The sequence below is a fragment of the Perna viridis genome, chromosome 14 (genome assembly GCF_037379345.1).
Source record: "Perna viridis isolate PV_CMFRI_1.1 ecotype Kerala chromosome 14, ASM3737934v1, whole genome shotgun sequence".
In the NCBI taxonomy this organism is placed as follows: domain Eukaryota; kingdom Metazoa; phylum Mollusca; class Bivalvia; order Mytilida; family Mytilidae; genus Perna; species Perna viridis.
The window spans coordinates 19,710,410-19,733,746 of NC_142458.1; the positions used below are offsets into that span (position 1 = coordinate 19,710,410).

A 23,337-nucleotide genomic window follows, 5' to 3' on the forward strand; every position below is an offset into this window, starting at 1 on the left:
ATTGGTCAAGTAGTGTCAGGGGAGAAGAGTTTGGAAAAATTGTTAATGATGACGACGACAACGGATGTGAAGTGATGGTAATAGCCCACGTGGCCTTTGGCCAGGTGAGCTAAAAAGCTGAAACAAGTAGTAATAATGAAATATTTATTTGTTGGAATTCTGTAAAAATGACTTTGTTAATTGTATTTCAATTGATTTTCACAATAGTAAGACAGGAATCACCCAATCTTGTATTGGATTGTAAAAGTTTGATCCAGACTTCATAGTTTTCCCTGAGGTGTAATGATATAGCGCCTGTCCCTGATGTAAAAATGCCAGAAGATGTGAAACCATTTCCCATATTATATGTCATATACTGTCTGTGTTTGTTGAGAGAATTTAGCATAAATTGGACTTCACCCCAAGAATTCTGTGTTTCCATTGTTAGAATTATAAGGTAGTACCCAGGAACCTCACATCTGAATTTACCCGTGGATTTGAATGAAGTAATGTTGTGTATGCCTACTGCTGTTTTTATTGTTGGAAAATTCATTGCTCCGTAGCGTCCATAATGTCTTGAAGAATGATAATCTTGACATGCTGTCAGGATCACTGAAAAACAAATAAATGTTATTGTAGAACATTAATTACTAATGTAATTATTTAATTGTTTTAGACTTCTCTTTCTTGTGTGACTTTTAACATCACTAGGGCTTTCAGTTTTGATTCTGTGTAGGAAGACATGTGTTAAGATCTGTGTAAGTTGTTGACTATTGACATTTGAATTTACAGTATTCAGACTGTGATGAACAATTTTTAATTTTTAATTTTATGGCTAGAAAATTGAAATTTTTTCACTACATTTTTTTTATTCTTGACTACGTCAAATGCTTTGTCTTTGGATGATTGTTTTTTACAAAAATCTCCATTATTTTTTTTCAAGTACAAGGCACACTTAGGGGTGTTTTTGGCCCCTACTAGGTTGAATTTCTAAACAAGAGAACTTTACAAATCAGTACTTAACGAAATACAATAACATAACCATTTTAGAATTGTTTAGTTGTTGCTGAAAACACTTTTTTTAAAAATAGATACTGGAAGTACAAAATTGATCATTTTGTCAATTGTATGATACTTGCACCAATGTAAACCCACCAAATTTCGGGAATTTTGATAAAATAGACAGAAATACTTCAGAATATTAAGATATTTGTATTTCACAATGAATAGCTAATTTACTCACTGATTTGATAAAATTTATAAGAACCAGCTATTTTGACAAATAATTATGACCAAAATGTTCAGTAAAAATAACTTACAAATATAGACAATTAACTTCAGGTTTAACAATTTAGTTCAGCAAGATAAAGTTTGCTCTGACTCAAACATCAGTTTTCACAAAAATAAAGGAGCCCAATTTCAGCCTTAAAATGAACCTTAACTTTTCTTGGGATACTGTTGACTAATTAATACCATACCTAAGAAAAAATATAAAACTCACTCAACATAAAGAATAGAAAAATGATCTTACCTGGTTGGAGCTGATCGTCAAACCTAGAAACTGATGAATTCAGGGTGCTTTTAAGATTCAGAATTTGCTGTGTGGTTCTGGTTTCTAAGTTAAGTACCAATTTTGTCTGCTTATTCTCCATAGCTGCCTGATTTAAAGTCACAACATGTAGTTTATTGTCTAAATTCTTCTGTAGGTTTGATAGTCCGGCACTTGTTGCGTTCAAAAGAGTGTCTCGTGTTTGTCCATTTATTTCAAGCAGATTAACTTTATTATGGAGTGCCAGAAAATCTTGACCACGTGCTTGTTCAGTAGTGCTAAATGCTTCAACTATAGTTTTCAATGAATCTGTCTTTTGGTTAAGCTCTTGTAGTGATTGGGAATGGTTTCCATTCTTTAGTTGGTTTAAGGCTTCGACTTTCTGTTCTAAGTAAGAGGTTTTGTTCTTTAGAATTTCATTTTCTTCTTTTAGACCATCAGAAGCATATTGTAATTCACGGTATTGTTTCTCAAGCTCTCGGTACTTATGATCCAAAGCTTCCACCGATTGCTGGTTTCCTGAGTTTCCATGCCCAATGGTTTGACCCTGTAATTTGGTTTCAAAGGCATTTAACTTGTCCTGTAGTTGTGCTGCTAGTAGGTTAAGGTTTTTACCTTGGTCAGCATGGTAGGAGATAAGTTCTTGACGTATTTTATCAAATTCCTGCTGTGTTAGGGATTTGTCTCCATAATATTCAGCTACTGTAAGATATGTCTGTTTTCCTGAAGTGGCACTATTAGTACTGTCCAATAAGAACCCAAAAGTAACTCCTACAAAACATAAAAGTAACAATATTTTCATTATAACCCTTTTAAGAAACATGTAGGTAAGATTGAATCTGCTTGTAAGATAACGCCCCTCAATTGGTTAAAATGTGTCAACAGTGACTTTTTATCATATCTCCACTATTTAAACACAGTCAATCAATCAGTGTGTCTTGACATTAAAAATAAGTTGTTTTTTTTTTTAATCTACCATAAGGCCTCAGATAAAAAGATGTATGATTTTTGTGATGCAGATTAAATAACTCTTGATAACATTGTCAATATTTATTGGGACATAATTTGTTATAAAATTTTAAAAAATCATCTTGTTTTTGAACATTTTGTCTGTATAGAAATATCATGGTACAGTCTTCTTAATACAAATACAAATCCAAATACTTAATTGGCACAAACTCAATTACAGTGCATAATTATGTCCTATTACAACAATAAATGTACATTACTGCGAAACATGATCAATTTGAGATGTAACATTATAATTGCTTAATATTTCTGTCATATTCAATATTATTGGAGACTTATATCTCTAATTTTAAAGCAATTCAGTATGAATATGGAGGACATTCTTAAAATATTTTCACACTCTTCACATTGACGTACTCCCAAACAGTTAGAGTGGAGAAACGCTCTCGGACCCACGTGGGGTCTGGGAGTAGGCCAGAGCATCAACAGAGTAGCCCAGCAGCTAGTAGGACATACTCTGAGTTCTTTTGTAAGGTATACCGAAGGCTGGGCTCTGCTACCTCCAACTACTAACAGACATTTACTAACAGAATCCCCGTAAGGGGCAGTCATGCAAGATATGAAGGATAGTCAAGACCATAAAACCCCCCAATCATCACAAAATATGTTGTGATTTACTATTTAAAAGAATATTGGTTTTAGATCTATTATTGTAATCTGTAATGCCAGAAACCAAAGTATTTACTTTATCAATTAATTTCTGTCTTTCTTGTTCATAACGAGGACAATGAAGTAAGAAATGTTCTTCATTTTCAACATGACTTAAATTGCATACCCTACACAAACATTCAGAAACAGGTACATTACTATGATGACCCTTTCCTCTCATGAGATAATGGGAGCTTGTCCACATTTTTGAGATAGCTGCATGTTGTGAAATGTTTACAACAATATCTGTATATATTGGACTTTGTCCCATTTTATATGTGGTTCTGAAAAAAAGTCTAATTTTGAAAATTGAAGTATTTTAGAGTTTTGTATTTGCAAATTTTGATCTATTATTCTTTGTTTTACACTTTTGATTTCTTTTTTGAAAGTCATATTCTTATTGGAAATATATGAATATCCAAGTTTATTTAGTAATTCTTTAGTGTTTTTTACCCAAGGATTGTGATTTTTAGTTGCATTGAAAATTTGATAATGCAATGTACCTTCAGAAGAATAGATGTGATCTAAATAATATATAACTGAAATATGAATTAGAGTTTTAAGAGGGAGCCGGACTTCTGCCCGGCAAGCATCATTAGATGCCTTGCAATTAACTCCCAAAATTTCTTTAATGAATTTCAAATGTAGATTTTCAAATGGGTCACTGTCATTTATATGACAAAATATTCCCCAAAATTCACTACAATATAAAAGAATTGGTGATATTAAGTAATCAAAAAGTTTTTCCAATAATTTACATGGGTTATTTAAAGTTATAGTTTTCTTCACTTTCAAAAAGGCTTTTCAAGCTTTTGCCATTAAAGTGGTTATGGCTAAATTGAATTTTCCATTATATCTTAGTACTACTTGTATTCCTAAGTAGAAATTTTGTTTTGCTGTTTCAATGATATTATTATTACATCTAAACTTATTTAAGAATGTCCTTCCATTTGAATTGAAGACTATAACTATGGATTTATTGGCATTCACTTGAAGTTTCCAGTTTGAGCAATAAAGAAATAGTTCATCAAGACAATTTTGTAACCCTTCATTTTCTGATAACAATACAATGTCATCAGCATACATGAGGATATCAATAGATACATTACCAATGGCAACTGGATTTGTAAAGACGTTATTACCGTAGTTATTTTTTAACTCATCTATAAAAAAATTGAATAAAATAGGACTTAAGACATCACCCTGTTTTACACTGCATTCTGATTTAAATGGTAGACTGACTTCATTGGAAAACTTAATTTTACATGTTGTGTCAGAATACTTAGAATGTATTATTCTGTATAAGTTGTTTGGACATTTTTGTTTTAGTAGCTTGTAAAACAGACCATCTCGCCAAATGCTATTGAAGGCTTTTTCAGATCAATGAAAGCAGCAAAAACTGTTTTATGCTTTTGTTTGTAATTTATAATGTCATAATAGAAAATAGTATTGTGACATCTTCACACTTTCAATTTTACACCTATGACTTTTTGTGAAATTGACTGCTGATTTTTTAGCAGCCCTATAAATTTTTTACTTTCTTGATTTTATGACTTCACAATGGAACATGCTAATAGTTGATTAAATATTGACCAAGCAGCTCAGGTACTTATAAGGGGTGTGAATTATTGTTCTTTTGAAGCACTCAAGTTTCACCTGTGTCATTAATGCCAGGGTTTGAGACTAACTTCATTTATTTTGGTGGTGAACAGGACTTCTTCAGAGGTTAAACAGGTAGTCCAGAGACAGTAATGATGGTTTTGATCTTAGATCTTATGAAAAATAAGACAAATTCAGATAGCCACTAGAACTACCATGAAAATGTTTCAAGTAGTCCTCTCGAAAATTAGGATGGCACAGAACTACCAGACTACTGTTATTGTCAATCTGGCAACCATCACATCATTCTGTTACTCAACAGCAGTTTATCAGAAATGTGTACATATTAACTTCATTTTTGTCTTTCATGTTTATAGTCAAAGAAGCAATAAAGCTGAACAAAGAGTTGATGTACACCAATGAACATCAAAAATGTATTATTAGCCTGCATAAAAGGGAGATAACTCAACTTCAAAACCAATTACTAGATGCCAAAGTAAAACTTGACTTAAAGCCCGAGATTACAAGTTCAAAACAACAAGAAGAGGAACTATTTGACTTGAAAGAACAGCTTGTAAATGTAAGCATTGGAGAAAATAACAGTAAAGGTATCATTTTAAAGTTTACTTGTTTCACAACAAAAAAATACATGAAAAGAAATATCTACTACAGTGGCAGAAGCGGACATCTAATAAACATTTTTAATGTTGTTCCCATATTGTTCCTTCAACATAATATTTTGAGGGAACGATATAGTACCTTGATGAAATGACATAATAGTTAGAGGAAATGACGAGTTTCTTTTGAGAACTACAGTTCCTTGCGGCAACAGTGTAAACTTTTTGTGGGAAGGGCATAGTATTTTGAGGGAATGATGTTGTGGGAACAACAAAGCATCTTGTGTGAATGACATAACAAATATGTTCTCATTCTCATTCTCATTCTGCCACCATAATCTGCTATGTTGATTTTTGTACACTATACCAATGTATACAATGAAACTTGAATAAATTGACCGGGAGAGATTGAATTCATTGTCATAATAGAAAGGTGATCGCCATATATGGGTTAATTATAAATACAAACTTTTGAAGGTGCATGGTGTAGGGATATTTTAATCAATGTAATTTAAGACAAGCTTTTGCTGAATACAGATGATCGCTAAAACATGCTTAACTATGTGCTCATTTGAAATAAATTGAAAAAAGTTTACAGTATTCTTTACATGTTTAGTGTTCGTATTTGAATAGGAAAATTCAGAAATATTCATGTCAAAAACCCACCGATCTGACAATTTTATTTCACTCCAGGATTATTTCTCTATATGAAAAAGCCACTATTTGTCAAATGATCTCTTCATCACTGGATTTGTTCAGAATTTTTTCAATAGAATGCTAGAAAAATGAGATTTTGAGTCATCTGCCCTTGTTCTCAATGAAATCATAACCCAATATATCAAAATGATTTGGAAATTCTTCTTCTATTTTCTTGATTCTGATGGTGCCAAATTACACTTTCAATTTTTTTCATACCATGTTTCACCCACTGCCTGATTTTTACAGAATCAGACATTTAACTGCTAAAGCAGATATGTAAACACAAGAATTTACAATTTACTTAATGAGTTATTGCCCTTGGAAGACAAAACTGAATACAGACAGGAATCTTTATTTTATTAGCTGGACTGTGTCATTGCTTGTTTCTAAATCTACGTCACATGATTATACATGTTCATGTACATGTTTGATTTGTTTTCAGGCAAATCATGAACTTACCTCCATGAAGAAAGACCTTCACAGGACATCAGAGAATTACAAGGTTTGTCAATACAGAGAAACCTGTCAGTACCAAACCCTGAAAAATCGGAAAACCTGTCTAAACAACTGAACCATTATTTATCTGAAAACCTGTCTAAACAACTGAACCCTCATTAATCTGAAAACTGTCTAAACCAGACACTGTCAAATTCATTTAAGGAGATGAACCTAGAGTAAGGCACATAACTCTTACAAATCATTGGAACATTTTCACCATTTGACATCACTCTCATGTAAGCATCAAAGTAACTTGGACTGATTTCATTCTGATTCAAAGGAAAGCTTCAAAGGCTTTGGTGAAATTGAACATGATACAAACATATCACTGATTCAAGAGTTATGTCCCTTACCCTAGGTCTACCTTCTTAATAGATTTTTTTTACCATACTTTAAAATTTATCTTAACAGAACTTTAATGTCAGAATGGGTTCTGGTTATAGACAGGTTTTACTGTGCATAAGTAATATATAGACAATATCAGTGCACTGACTTGACATAAAACTGATATACAGATGAGGCTTAGAACCATGAGAAAATGCAAGGCTATGCCAAGCATTTTTGCCAGTTCAAGCCAATTCGTATAACAAAGTTTTTGTGAAGTCAGTGCATTGTCATTGATTTTATACTGCAACAAAAGTTTAAACGAAAATGGACATTTAAGCAAGAAAAATAACGTTTTGTATTTGAAGTGGATGACACTCTGGCAACTTATAGCACTTAGACTGCTTAAACAGAACAGTTGTTGTATAAAAGCTTATTTCCGTCTGATGCAATGAATTACAATTTTATGTAAGAGTATTCAAGGGAACCAAGATTCAAGTGGAATTCAAAAGAATATAATTAGAGTAGAATGACTTGACAGGGAAAACAAACACACAGAACAAAGAACATAAAATAACCGAATTAACATGTACAAAGTAACTGAGCAAATTGGACTCCACTAAAAACTAGGAGTATGGACCAGGTGCACCAGTAGTCCTTTGCTTTTCTATAAACACAACACCCCCCCCCCAACCCCACCCACCATTGGTTGCTCATAAAATGTCAAATCCGGGATAGACAAAAGAGGAAAATTAAACTAGGAAGTAATGCCATCTTTTCACTATCTGACTTTTCGCCAAAGTATAGTGATATGGAAGCTTATCAAGTTTCTGAGGTATCATATTTGCTTTTTAGTTCAGTGAACAAATTATGAACCTACCTTTAAATGATCCAGAATCCTGTCTTAACCAAAACTTTAAGAAACTGAAACCCTGTTTTAACTAGATGTTGTTTTTTTTTTTTAATATTTTACCCTACATAATTCAACAAAACACCATTCATTAGGCAGCTTTGATTGTCAAAGTGAGCAATCATTTGATTTTTTTTTTTTTTTCAAATTTTGTATTTTGTAAAACCAAAAAAACAAATGTTAATTTCCTAAAAGTAATTACATGTGTATAAAAAAATTACAGTATATTTTTTCTCAGGAAGGCTTGCATGAAGTTCACCACTTCCTAAATCTTGATGGGTCTAGAGGTTTAAAAGAAAAATAAATCCATAAAGTTTTGAATATCATTGGTTAAGAAAGACATCAGTTTTTTTTGTTTTGTTTTGTTTTTTTTTTTTTTTTGGGGGGGGGGGGTTTAAATTTTTTTCCCACCAATTGTTACGTCAATATTGATATATCCTTTATAACATTGCTTGTTTTTATTTTTATATTTTTACCACCTTAAAATCATTTAAGTAAGTATTTTTCATGGGGCAAGAATATTTAGAAAAAAATACCAGGAATGGCAGTTTTTAAACTGACAAGAATGCAAGTTATGAATCAATTTACCAGTGTGAGGGAGATAATCAATGTATAAAAGAATTTGTTCAATATTTTATCAGTATCAACGATTTGCTTTGTTGGAATGTGATTTATAGAATATAGATAACTAATTCTAAAATGAAATGAAACTTTTTTTCAATTGTTTGATGTGCTAATAATGATGTACATGATTGTGGTTGCTAAGCAATGAACAAAATCAATTGTTAGAACTTTTACATGTTCAAACATTGGCTCATTGCTCTGAGTTATATGGTAAATCAGTCTTTAAGTTGGGACAATATTTTATGGCAAATTTGGCCTTGAAACGTCCTGTTTTGCTGGTTTTAGGTTCTGGATCTTTAAAGGGATAAAAAAAACATATGGTCCATACATTTGTTGTTGGTTAGGATTTAACATCCGAGCAGCAATATTTCAGCTGTATTCAGATGATGAACATGAAATGGATGATAAAATGAACATGAAATGATGACATGAAAAAAAAGATGGGACACAAGAATAATAGGGTAGACAAATTTTGATTGCCACTAGAAAAAGGGGGATGGGTAAGGTCGGGCAATTTAGCCTCCTGTGGCGGAGCGTAAAGGTTCCTACTCCTATCGAATACCACAGCAGGGTTCTGTAACCTGCAAGGAATGTGGCATCTTTCCCAACACAGTGCACCACTATGGTTTGCGGTCAGGTTTTCACTATTATAGCCTGACAACCCCAGCATGTAACACGCCAGGGGTACCCCATTTCACCACCTGGGGCACACAAACCAGTTGCTCTGTGGGCAGAGCGCCTAGGCCCAGCTAGGTTTCTGAGCACTATTTATTGGCCTTTTATGACAAGCTTAGCGCTGCTGCAGGCCTATTCTTTTAACACCCAGACCTGCACGGGGCCAGTCCATACACAGCTGACTGATACATGTCTGTAGTTAAATAGCAATTTTTCACTCTTGCCCTCTTTTTATGATATATTTTCTGTTCTTAAAGGAGATTGTTCTCAAACTTCAAGATTCCCACAAATTAATAGAACGGCACTTACAGAATGCTGAAGAGTATAAAAGGGAGACAATCAACCTGACTACAGAACTAGGGACCAGCAAAGATAAACTGAACAAGTTACAGACAGCATATCATTTACTAAATAAAGACTTGGCAACAGAGAAATCAGTACATACTGAATCAGTTGAAAGATGGCAGAAAGAGGTAATAAGAAATATATATAGCTCAGGGTGGTAGGAGTCCATACCACAGTGTACTTATATTGTAACAGTAAGTCTGATAGGCATAGCACCCAAATTTAAATTTGAAATGTAGTCATATTGCTTGCTAAAAACATGTTATCAATGTATTACGTATTAGAAAAGTGTTCTCTTAAATGCCAGCACAAGATTTGTTTATATTTGAGCTGTATGACTATATAAAAATAATGAATGCCTCAGTATTTCCACAGAATTTGATACCTCATTATATTGCCCAGCTTTGCTGGCATAATATTTTACTGATTTTTTTAAATTCAAAATGAGAACTCAAAATTACCTTGATACACTTTTTTTATAATAGTAATTTGAGTCCTCAACTGATACAAAAATATCCCTTTGTGGAAAAACAAAACAATATAATGAGAGTAGATATGGTGTGTGTATATATATATATATATCAAAGACAAAAATACCCCACTGGGATAAAAATGTCGGCCCAAGCAAAAAACAACCCATTGGTCTTTGATGAAGGATGAGGAAGCCCTCACACCACAGGGCAGGCTGCAGCTTGCCCCAAAACATCATTATACACAGGTGCAGCAAAAGAGTTGCTGCTAAATTTTCAAATAACATAAAAAAATTAACTAAAGGTGAAAGTAAAAACAAGACATACAGAGTCCAGACATTTGTGAATTGGGAAAGATGCAAAAAAAATATGGCTTGACTATAACCCTCTCCCTTCAAAATTTGGTTAGTGTGGAAAAAATATTACAATATTAAACACACCTAAAAATCAGTTCAAAAATGTCAAATACATGTACATGTCTGAAGACAAAGACTACCACTATGAAATATCTGAAATCAGGGTCCAATTTCATAGAACATGTCAAATTGAGATTTTCCTAAAAGCCTTCCTCAACTCAAATTTCGACCAATCAGATCACTTGAAAATGATGATTTGATGAAGAACACAGGACTTTAGGAGATTCTCAAATTGAGATTTTTTTTATGAAACCAAGGCCAGGGCACATTTATACAACAAAACTGACAAAATAAAGTTACTAATGTTAGATCCAAAATTGTTATCCTTGATTCTTTGGTGGTTCACTATTCCAGAACAATGGTGTACTATTTCACAAAGTCATTACTATAATATTGATCATGAGTATTAATCTAAATAATATTCATGCATTACCAATATTTCTGATGATTCAGGGTACAGAAAATTCACTGATCAGATGATCAGTGTTCTAGGATTTTTTCAAACTTTTATGTTTCTATGGGGAAATCAACTTTCAAACATGTAAAGTTAGCTCAATTCCAAGCTTAATAAATCCTTTCTAAAAACTTGTCAAAGGGAGAGTATAATATAATAAACAATATTCCCATATCAAAATTTCATTTGCCCCAAATGATGGGAATGAGAGTAACAATAAAATTGCCAAACACGAATCCAATTCATAAACAAGTCCAAAACAAGTAGAATCCTAGAAAGCTGAATGGTACTTTTCAGTCTACTTCAAGGTACTTTCATAAAAAACAATGTTTTCGGTCTACATATACAATATATATTTTAATCTAATGGTAGTCCTTTCTGTATACAGATCTGTATTTTGGAGAAAACTGTACATTCATCTTTCACCTGAATGAACTAATCCAAGAATGATAACTCCTGCAAAGTGCTAATTTTTCATACAAAATTATATAATTATTACCTTGAAAGTGCATCAATTAAGGAGGTAGACCTATGGTAAGGGACACAACTCTTACAAATTATTAGAACATTTGTATTCACCATTTTAATACATTTCCATATAAGCATCAATGTAACTTGGACTGATTTCATTCTGTTTCCTAGGAAAGCTTGAAAGGCTTTGGTGAAATTGAATATAATACAAACATATCACCAATTTCAAGAGTTAAGTCCCTTACCTTAGGTCAACCTCCTTAAGAACAAAAACTAAGACCTTTAATTGACGTTTTTATCATTGGAAATGGGGCATCAATAAGTGAACAAAGTTTACCGTGTTTCTAGTTTGTATTGTATTTTTAAGGAATGTTTGTAATTTTATAACAAGGTCATCCAAAATAACCTGGTTTACTGCAGTTAACACTTAAATTCAGTTTATAAAAAATATGGAGTTATATTGTAGTTATTGAGTATAACTTGTTCAAAAATTAGAAACATTCCTTTTAATTTAATTTCTAATTCATGAAAGTCCAAATATTTTAAATTAATTGCAAATCGACATTAATGATGTCATAGTACCTAGCTAAGTTGACCTATTCCTTCACTTTTATGAGGCTGACTTTATAGCTGATCTGATCAGAAAAAAATAATATCGTTTGGCTAGATCCTTCAATCTCAGTTTCTGCTATATAGATGATGTATTATCTTTAAACAATTCTAATTTCGGGGATTTGATACATCGCATCTACCCAAAAGAACTTGAGATAAAGGATACTACAGACACTGTGAAGTCAGCCTCATATCTTGACCTACACTTAGAAATCGACGGTAAAGGAAAACTATTGACCAAACTTTACGACAAACGTGATGACTTTTCATTCAGAATTGTCAAGTTTCCTTTCATCTGTGGCAACATCCCTTCAGCACCTGCGTATGGAGTGTTCATATCACAACTCATACGTAATGCCAGAGCTTGCTGAAACTACACAGACTTTTTGTATCGCGCTAGAACTTTAACAAATAGGCTTCTGGAACAGGGTTATGTTGCTACAAGATTGAAATTATCACTACAGAAGTTTTATGGTCGTCATCATGAACTCGTGGGTCATTATGGTGTATCCATCTGCACCATGAAAACTGATTTATTCAACGGGTCATAGTTTTCCTTTCCTCGCTGGTTTACCCCGGACTTGACTTTTTATGAGCAACACGGCGGGTGTTTCTAGAAAAGCAAAGGACGCTTACCCTACCGGTGCACCTGGTCCATGCTCCCAGTTTTTAGTGGAGTCCGAGTTGCTCATTTGCTTTTGTTACTTTGTATGTATGATTTTAGTTACTTTATGATCTTTGTTGTGTATGTCTGTTTTCCATGTCTGATCTTTGTCCCTGGATTACATTCTTTTGGTTACCGCTATAACCTTGGTTCCCTTGATTACTCATATACCTACATAACCTGGTTTGCTCAAAGAAAACCAATTAATCAGAAAGCTTGTAACATATCAAATTAAAATATTCTAAATTGTAGGAGAAAGATTTGAATTTGAGTATATTGAAGCTAAAAGAAGACTTAGAGATCCACAAGGTGGAAAAAACAGAACTTGAGCAGTTAAATACAGCATGGGCACAACAGAATGTAAAGTTGACAGAGGAACTTGAAGCAGCAAAGGTTCATTTATGTACCAGTCCATATAAAATTCAGGCACTTCCTGTGGTACAGGTGATTCATTGTCTGCAAAAAGCTACCGAATAAATAATTTTTTTTTGGTCTTCAGATGCTATATTTTTTTATGTTACAATAGTCTTTTCTGTATTCAAATGCGTGCTTTGGAGAAAACCATGCATTCATCTCGCACTAAAATCAATTAAATTAAAGCAAATCAATAAAGATAACTCTTGCAAAGTGCTGATTTTATGTGCTATCTATATAAATTTTATCTCAAAAGCACAACACCCAAATGAAAAACTTAGACTGGTTATGTAGTCTGTAACAGATTAAGAAAAAGAAGTAAAAGTGAATTTGGTGGCTTTTTGACATTGATGAATCACCTCCTGTCTGATTTTTATAAAGACTGCTACCGGTACTTAAGCATATGACTAACACAGTAGATTCTACATTATTACATACAGTGTGTATGAAAACAAGAAAAGTAAACATGGATATGAATATAGTACAGACTTATAACTAAAAATAAATGCAGTTTAAGACTGTGTTTGAAATGCAGTAATCCTTTTAGCTCACCTTCCCAAAGCCCTGTGAGGTATTGCCATCACTTGGTGTCCATCATCATGGTTAACAATTATACGAAACTCTTCTCCTCTGAAACTACTTGACTACTTAGAACCAAACTTGGTGTATCCTGCATAGAACTGTTGTGGGGATTTTTTATCCATCAAAAAGCATGGCCGCTGTTACTAAAAATAGAACATAGGGGTCAGACAGTAGTTTTTCGCATATATCTCCAAAACCGTTAGGCTTAGCCAAATTCTTTCAATAGCTGAGTTGATATTTATTATTAGGACTACAAAAGTATTCAGGGATAAAAGTTGTCAGACGACTCCTTGTAAGAGTTATTGCCTTGGAAGGGAAAAAATGACTTTTTTTTACAGTTTTCAGTCAATATCTTGAAAACTATGATAAGATTAAAAGAAACTTTCAATTTTTGTAAAGATACATATGGTAAGTCTTACCAGTCTTCTTGAGTCAAAAATGTTGGACAAATGTTGTTAAATTTATTGCCTTTGAAAGGTAAAATTCAACCTGGTGAGCGATTCAGTCTCCTGAGAGCCTCTTTTTTAAAGGACCAGTGATTGAGATATCTGAAATAACAACATGAGGGTGCATCATCAAAGAATTTGATATTGAGTATTTCTACTTGTAAATGAATAAGGAATATAAAAAAAAATAAAGTTAAGCATTGATATGGGTAAGTTTTCCACAGTGTTTTATCTTAAATTGAACATATCTGTTCATTGCATATTTTTTTTTCCTTATTCCGAGAACTTGAAACTTAACATCTTAAATTAAAGTCATGTTATGAGTCGTAAATTATTATTGAGATTTTCTATAAAAAATCAGTTGTTTTCTTTCATTTGTCTTATCCTCAAAAGCACTTTTCTATATCTACCCCCATTTACATAAATTATGATTTTTGGCATGACTGTATCAATAAATGTTATTTCATTCAGTTTTATGCTTTGGAATCATCATAAGTTGTTGTCAGAACCTTTTTTGAATCTAGATTTACTTAGAATACTGCATAAATATTTCATCTAAATGAGGCTAAAAAAGCTTTTATTCATACTAGTACCATTTTCTAAAACCACATCACCAACTCCATTCCACACTTTAGTATATACCAAAAAAAAATAACAGAAATTATTATTGATGACTGGATTTACATTGTAAATTAATAAAGCATGATTAAAAGAGGAAAAATAAAGTATATCTCCTAAAAACTAGAAAATATAGAGATAAATATACTCTCATAGAACTTAAACATATTTTCTAGATTGCTCAGTCACACATGCAGGAAGTATAAAAATGACTGCGTTTTTTCATGAAAGTGGTTTAAATGGACACAAACTTTGAATTATTTCAATTCAAGCCTACTTTACCCAAAAATCTCCAAAATGTTAAATTTGGCCACCTGGAGCCTCTTGTTTACCTTATATTTTACAATAAACAAACAGCAAATTAAAAAAAATACTACAATTCCTTACAGGTTGTTATATTATAGAATATCTCATCCCTGAAATTTGGTACTGCCTCAAACGATGCAATTTTAAATTGAATTTGCATTATGGACCATATACTGGCCAAAATTATGCATTGCTGTGTGGTATAAGAAGAATCATAACATGAAAAGTTGAAGAAATATCATTGTTTTAATTTCCAAAATATAATAAAAGTACCTAATCAACATGGAAATATAAGAAATGGAGCAAAATATAGACAAAACTTAATTTCAGAGCATTTTTGATATCTTCTCATGGTGAATAATAGGAGAAATCAAGAAATGCTGACTCGGCAAAATTTCATGAACCTGCTCAAAGATAATTTTAATATTTGTGTATTTCTACTCCCTGGACTGATTTCTTCAATTTCAGGTATAGCAAGAATTAGAAAAAAACCTGGAACATTAATTTTCTCAGTTTTGCCAAAAATCAGTATAGATAGAATGGTACTATTTATTTCCCATAGGCGACAGTAGTAAAACTTTTGAAAAATTCACAACTTTAAAACAATGACGGAGCTATAAACTGACTTTTTTCCAGTAATATCTTCATTTCACTAACTAAAATTGCAATCAAAGTCATAGCAAAACTGTCTCGATTCTTTAGTAATTTAAGCAGATGATGTTTGGGGTCAAAGTTCCCCTCTTTTTCTGCAAATATTATGAATTTTTAAAATTTATGTAATATTTATATAAAATGGTTTTAAAATAATGTAATGCAATTTTTTAGAAGTATAATATTGTCAGAGCCTGGAATTAATTAAACATTTTGGGTATCAGCACAATTTGTCCAATCGGTGTCCGTAAGTATTTACCTGAGTAGGGTACACGAATGGCCAACCTAAAATAATGAGAAATCATACCATTCTACCTATAGGCTGTAAGCAATAAATAGGAATCTACTGTATTAGAATAATATCAACTTCCTACATTGATTATATAATATCAAACGTCTATAGTTAAATTAAAAAATTTGAAACTTGAGCCTTGGAGAGTTCAGAACAGCCAAGAGTTGAAATGATACTAATTCTCTAATGACTTGCAGCATTAATTTATTATGGAGACAACTATTCAAAATCGATTCAGCACGAAATATTACAGAGCTTTTTTTTTCACTATTGAGAGATGGTTGAATTTGTTGAGATCACAGTATCAAATTAGAAACTCAGTAAAAAGAAAAGATTCCAATCAAGAAGTGTATTTATGAAAAAAGTGGGAGTCCAGGCAGTCATTTTTGTCAATTTTTTTTTTTTTTAAAAAGAAGTGACAACAAATTTTTAAACATGTGGCTGCGGGTCTTACCCCAAAACTCACTCCCTGGATCCACCAAAGGATTGGAGACTTTTTTTATGAATCACCATCATGAAATGACTAAAGGGTCATATAGTGATCACTTCTAACAGTTTAAATTAACACCTTGATTTTGGTTGATATTCAAGTGGAGAAATCTTAACGATATGATATTGAATAGATTTAGACTACTTTAAGTTGTTTTTTTCTAGATTCTTAACACTTCCTTCAAAGACAGTTTCTTTCTTTTCTCATGTAAAATAGTTTTGGATAGATTAACCATTTAAATGAAGTCACACTAGCATATATTTTTTGTTTTTTGTTTATATTTTAAATTCTCAAATTAAAAAAAAATAAAACATTGGGCAGCTTGTACAAGAAAGATTATTAATTGATCATTAATTTACAATTACTGAATAGACCACAGCATTAATACTAAAAGTATGTTTAAAATGTGGCTATTAAAAGTTTTAATTGTTACATCATTCTAAACGGAATTATCATCACTATACAATTTTTAGACAGGGATTTGATACAACGCATCTACTCCAAAGAACTTGAGATAATTGATAATACAGACACTGTGAAGTCAATCTCATATCTTGACCTACACTTGGAAATCGATGGTACAGGAAAACTATTGGCCAAACTTTATGACAAACGTGATGACTTTTCATTCAGAATTGTCAATTTTCCTTTCATCTGTGGCAACATCCCTTCAGCACCTGAATATGAAGTTTTCATATCACAACTCCTATGTTATGCCAGAGCTTGCTGTAACTATGCAGACTTTTTGTATCACGCTAGACTTCTTACAATAAGGCTTTTTTTTTAATACAAATTTTCTTTTACATGTTTTAGGCAATACTAGACAGGCCCAAGGAAGATGGAGAGTACCAGACAATACTATGTATGCTGAACACCTCAGATACAGCTAGCCAGGTCATGCCAGAGTTATCTACTCTTGGTAGTCAAACTGAGCAAGCTAGATGTTACCATATACCTATACAGACAGATCCTTTACCCTGTTCTGATGTTTGTGTACAGACATACACACCTGCTCTGGCAGTTAATGCCACACAGACTAAAGAGCCACCACTTATTAACAGATCAGCACAGACTGATGAAAGCATTGGTTCAAATGAAGATGGTGTGAAAATTAGCCATGTTCAACATAGTACAATGATTGTAAATGAAGCTTCAGGAGAGCCGGGCCAGGTTTCAAGTCAAAATGTGGAAGAGACATTGGATACTGCTTTATGCAACAAAGGCATTGAATATGGTACTCCAAGTAAAGATAAAATCCTTAAACAGGAATTTGAATATGTTCCAGTCTATAAAACAGTTAAGTTACAAAACCAAGAAACAAAAGACAAACAGATTGATCATACAGGTTCTCAACACCCAGTAGAAACAAGTGCAACAAACCTGGAACATCATTTAGAAGTAGAAACCAGGTTGAAAGATCAGGAAATTTCTCAAGTTTATACTGCAAAAGTTTATTCAGAAATAGATGATGATAGTCAACAACAGATTGATTCAAATGATTCTGCTACAGTAGTCAACAAAACTGCAGAAAATAAGTCACATTCTCAGCTCACCTCAGAACAACAAACAGATGATGATATGGATTTTACCTCTTCCCAGGACAGAATGTATAGAGAGTCTCAGGAAATGCTTCCAGTTGAGAGAACTAATGTAACAAATGAATTAAAGAAGCCAGCACTTAAAGGCAACAAAAATCAGCAAACTTCACATTCAAGTCAAGAAGAAACATGTTCACCTGGTACTGACAAAGATAATATCCATGCTAAAGGGGCATTTTCATTGAACAACAATTTTCTCAGCATTTACAAGCCAAAGACAGAAAACATAAATAAAACTGTTTCAACCTTTCAAAGTGACAGGAGTGTTAAAATAGTTGGAGTTCAAGATCAAATGCAACAAAAGTCAGAGTCACTAAAAAGGATGGAAATGAAAGAGCATGATGATAATCAGTTTCTAGCACAAACATCTGCAATAGACCAGTTAGATGCAGCTTACACATGTACTGATGCTAAAATTTACACAACAAAATCTGCGTGTCAAGGACAAAGTTCATCTAAGAATCAAGGGCAGCGATCTCCAAAATCTAGTGAAACACCAAAAAAGTTAAGCCTGTATGAGAGCCATTTAGATGGGTATCTGAGTAAAATATCTTCTTCAAGCACACTGCAAAATGCAGTTGGTCGCAAGCTTGTGAAACCCAGAGATAACCAAGATTTGCCCAAACAGCCCAAGTATGTAGAGTTTTTACAACCAGCAGAAAAGTCATCAAATGCAAATGTGGATTCAAAGGTCAGAACCCCATCACCAGGTAGAAGAGGTTCATTGTCTCTAACAAAGAAGAGAGGTATTGAAAAAAGAGAAGCAAACGACACTGATTTTCAAGAACCTGAGAATTTAAATGACAATAAAAGGACAAAGTGTAAAGTTATAACAAATCCAGTGACAGATATAAGTCCAATGTTTGGTCCAACAAGGTTACAGGGAGGTTTGAGGTCCATGGATCAATCACCTGTTCTAAGTCCCTACAGTAGATATAGAGCCTTACTGAAGCCCAGAGAGGACCAAATGGTCAAAATTAAGAATAGTTAGTTTTTTTAAACATACATTTTATATCTATGTATAATTATTCTTGTGACTTCTTTTCACCTTTGGTACTTTTTGTCGGTCTGAAATACCCCCATGTGAATGAATAGTGGCAGATAGAGAAGGATGGGGTGGGGGGTTTTGGGAGATGGAAACTCTCCCTGCTACCCATTTTCGTAAGGAAATTTTTCTTTATTTCTTGCAAAATTTGAGCAAAGGTGCGCAAGTAATAGCAATGAATAGCCCCTTTCAAAATCTCTGGATTCACTTACCAGATTGAAAAATCAGTAACTTGTAATGTATTTTGACAGAAGTTAGCACATACTTAGTCCTTTTGAACATCTAAAACCAATTGAATTGTCAAGGTCAAAGGTCAAGGTAGCTAATCACATGGCCAAATTTTACACACAACAGGAACATCAAGGTTCACATTGTCTTCTTGTTAATTTATTATTGTCAATAATTATTGACATAGTTATTACACATATTTTCTGTATGTCTTTTTAAATTTGATGATTATTTGTTCCAGAAAATGAAAAAGCTAAGCCAAGAAAGAAGAGGGGCATTTTGAAAGGTAAACAATATCATTGTAAAGCTGCATATATAAATAATTTGGTCTTATCATTAGTGGTGTATCGATCATTGGGAACATCAAGTTATCAATCGTTTGGGGAACTTCGATTCCATGATGGATTCCAGGATATCAAGATCAAATTGTTCTTGTATTAAAAATATGAGGATATTGTCTTTATCCTTTTCGAAGTTATCTTTTGTCAGAAATGGACTAATTATCTTTCTGTTGACAGACAATTTGTTCTGTTGTTAACCTTGAAAAATCCCATTTGTTGTCTGTTGGCCGGGGATGGACTGGCCTCAAGTTAACGTGTGGCTTTACTGATGATGATTTCACACATTTACATAAGATATAATAATATCCAAACTAGGTAATGGAGGTCTTCTGGCAATACGGTATTGAAGAGTCATCCTAATCAAACTCCCAAACACTGATCATCAATCTTTGATCAGTATTCGTACAATGATCATCAATTCGGAAATTTGAATCAATTCCTAACACTACTAATTAAGTTAGTTTACTTTTACAAACTCGCTCATGTGCACACTTTTTTATTGTGTAATAGTAATTGTATGATACCTAGAAATATAGAGCTTAACAGAATGTGGCATGATATGACCACAGCCGTGGAACTCTGTTCACTTGTGTGGATACAATATTAGCTTTTGACTCACTTAAGCATTTTAAGGCACTTACAGTTCTTTTTGGACACAATGTACATGTAGCACAAAATTTGAATTCAATATATATTTTCAAAATCGGTCCAAATATTAAAAAATTGATTTTTTTGGGATGTGGCCCCCTTTGACACTTTATAACTTGAAAAGTATAAAAGATACCTGAAATCTGAAAAAATCTGGCAGGAATTTTTATATGGAATCCTATACAAAGAATTTTTTTAAGTTAGGACAAAAATAAAAGGCATTTTTTTAGAGTTTTGCCCCTTTGACCCTTTATAACTTGAACACTGTAAGAGATGTATAAAATCTGATTGAGAAAATTAACCCAGGCAGAAATTTTTATAAGGAATCCACTAAAAGAAATTGTTTAAGTCAGACCAAAACTAAAAGTTTTTTTTTTATTTTGATGTGGCCCCTTTGACCCCTTATAATTTGAAAACTGTTAAAGATATTTGATTGAAAAACACAGGCAGGAATTTTTATAAGGAATCCAAAAATAAAAAAGTTAATTTTTTTAGTGCATGGCCCAATTTTGTACCCCTTTTACTCCAGAACAGTTAAAGATAAGCCTACCCTGTAATTTGTTTTAAACAGAATTTCAAAAGGAACAGATTGACATCTTAATCATTAAAGTCTGGTCGACAATAAACTTTTCCTATCAATTCTTATGATAACACCCTTTTCCCCCTTTTAGCCCCTTATTTCCAAAAGGTGTGGACAAAAACTACAGGGCTCCATCTAAGAATAATATGTTAAAATTCAAAAAGATTGGATTAGTTTTACCTGACATCTCATAAATAACCTAAAGTCAAAGGATGATGACAGGGTTTTGCAGGTATGCATTCATAGGGGATGGACCCAGCATATCCCTCTCCAACCCCCGAAAATGGGGGGATAATTTTTCTCTGTGAACCTTGATTTTTCACAAATTCTACCCTCAATAACTTTCTTTGCTTGCTTTACACTGTATTTGATTCTGTTTATAACCCCTCCAACCTGAAATCCTGAATCTACACCTGAAATTTATATGATGTATTTTATCAGTGCCATTTATTTTACTGATATCATGCAAGAGATATGAAATTTAATATTTTTTTTCATTTAGTCATGCTGTTTTCTCTTTAACCATACAGAGTTTGTAGTTGAAGTTCCAGAGAAAGATAGGAAGAGTGTATCATTCTCTACAGATATTGTTCAAGTTAAGGTAATTTAAGTTATAGCTGGCAGCTTTTGATGAAACTGGTTTTATCAATAAATGTACAAGGACAGTTTTAGACAAAGGCAAACTAATCTGAGTATTTTGCTTTTAGTCGTAATTATGTAGAATTGTGATTTGCCAAACCTAAAATCTTATATACTGATTTATCATTTAAAAACATTACGACAAAATTTACATTTCAACCAAAAAGCATTTTAAGTTGTATTATTTTAATACAATTACATGTACAACATTTGTTTTTTGCTTTCTTGTTTTTTTTTTTTTGCTTTTTGTTTGTTTTTTTTTTGTTTTGTTTTGTTTTTTATCTTTTATTTAACTCTCAACATAATTTTTGGATTAAACCCCCACTTTATTAGAGTGGAGGCCTATTGCAATCACCTTGTCCATCTGTTAGAGTTTTCTGTTGCGGATATCTCAGCTTGTATTTGAGGTAATGCTCAGATATTTTGCATATTGCTGTATGCAAGTTAATTTGTACTGTGTCTCCCCCTTTTCAGTTTCATTGCTCATCTACTTGCTGTTTACCATTCGACTTTTTAATATTTTAGATGAAGCATAATGTAATTATTTATAACATATTTTGCATGATGATTTGTACTTTGTCTCCCCTTTACAGGTTTGTGGCTCATTTACTTCCTGATTACTGATAGACTTTGTAATGTTTAAGGTGGTGCACACTTGAAATTTTTGTAAAAAATTTCTCAGCTTCTATTTAAGGGAATGCTAAGATATTTGGTATATAGATTTCGCATGATGTCCGTGTTTCCCTTTCTCATGTTTAACTGAAATGGTTGAGTGTGGATCTTCTGGACAGGAGATGGCTTGCAACCTGATGTTCCTTTTTTTTCCGGAGGCATATATTTGGTAAAAATGTGCACCGTTACCAATTTTATGATTTTTTTTTTTAATGTATTCAAGGACATCCTTGACTCAGCGCTTTGATTATATCTCACACGTTTGTTATATATATATATATGTGTGTGTGTGTATTTATTTGTATATTTAGTTTTCAGTATTTCATTTTCTGATGTCCTGTTGGCCTGTAAAATCTGGCCATTTGGTCAAAATATTTAATTTTTTTTAGATTTTTCTTATTTTATAAAATATCAGTTTTTGAATTGTCCATGTTTTCATAGATGATGAGCCCTGAGCACAATATGTCAGGAGAACAAGTTTTATTCTCTGATGATGAGGAAGATACCATAGAACTGATATCTTCACAAGATGACTGTACAGAGGAGAAAAGACCCAAACTCACTTAAAAAGTTGAGACACTTATCTCATTTTTTGTCTGTGTATCTGTTAGTTTTCAATTCAGGATGAAAAGACCAAAACTTGTTGATCTTATTTTGTGTCTGTCAGTGATTTTAAGGCTGATTTTAAATTTGTTCAATAATTTCATGACTTTGATCAGTCAGTATCAGGGCATATTTATCACAATTTGTCCGTAGTCGGTAAAGGGCATATTTGTCACAATTTGTTTGTACTTTTTACTACCTTGATATTATTTGTACATTTGTTAAGATTATAACCAAAAATTAAGTGTCATAATTTCTTGTTCAGTTTTGTTTTACTTTGTTAATATATTTCAATAAACATTTAAAATTGTATATATGGAGTTTTTATTAAATAACACTATGACAATAAAGTTGAAAATGATACCACTTTCCGTATATCCGTTACATCCTTTATTTTGTGCATTATAAAGCTAGAACATTGTTGCTTCTAGGAGATAATTCGACTTTCTTTGTGGTTATAAACCACTAAAATCCCCAAAAATCTTTTGTAACACAGTGTTAGCCAATCATTTGCAGGATATAATGACGCTGACAATCAGCTGACTGTTCCTATACTTCCTATACATGTTATACTCAATACTGATAGACCCGGTTTGCACTC

At 32.6% G+C, this 23,337-nt stretch overlaps 2 protein-coding genes and 1 long non-coding RNA gene across 4 annotated transcripts in view; 1 reads left to right on the plus strand and 2 right to left on the minus strand.

Annotated features, from left to right (window-relative positions):
* Positions 1–23,048, plus strand: part of LOC148598537 (uncharacterized) — a 165,069-nt gene extending 142,021 nt beyond the window's left edge. For both annotated transcript variants that reach the window (XM_088561012.1, XM_088561013.1), the window contains exons 8-15: positions 5,182–5,384; positions 6,563–6,622; positions 9,409–9,624; positions 12,836–12,976; positions 17,196–18,966; positions 19,495–19,539; positions 21,353–21,423; positions 22,575–23,048. In XM_088561012.1, coding sequence (XP_088417138.1) covers positions 5,182–5,384; positions 6,563–6,622; positions 9,409–9,624; positions 12,836–12,976; positions 17,196–18,966; positions 19,495–19,539; positions 21,353–21,423; positions 22,575–22,700 — 2,633 coding nt within the window. In that variant the 3' untranslated portion in view covers positions 22,701–23,048. The remainder of the gene's footprint in view (positions 1–5,181; positions 5,385–6,562; positions 6,623–9,408; positions 9,625–12,835; positions 12,977–17,195; positions 18,967–19,494; positions 19,540–21,352; positions 21,424–22,574) is intronic.
* LOC148598546 (uncharacterized) lies at positions 131–2,416 on the minus strand. The gene is made up of 2 exons (XM_088561023.1): positions 1,511–2,416; positions 131–591 (listed from the first exon to the last, which is right to left on the minus strand). The coding sequence occupies exons 1-2, from the start codon at positions 2,349–2,351 to the stop codon at positions 188–190; spliced, it is 1,245 nt and encodes a 414-aa protein (XP_088417149.1). The 5' UTR covers positions 2,352–2,416; the 3' UTR covers positions 131–187.
* Positions 6,579–14,682, minus strand: LOC148598547 (uncharacterized). Its single transcript, XR_015918450.1, has 3 exons — positions 13,999–14,682; positions 13,550–13,722; positions 6,579–6,658 (listed from the first exon to the last, which is right to left on the minus strand). It is a non-coding gene; the product is annotated as an uncharacterized LOC148598547 (long non-coding RNA).
* Positions 23,049–23,337: the final 289 nt, after the last annotated feature.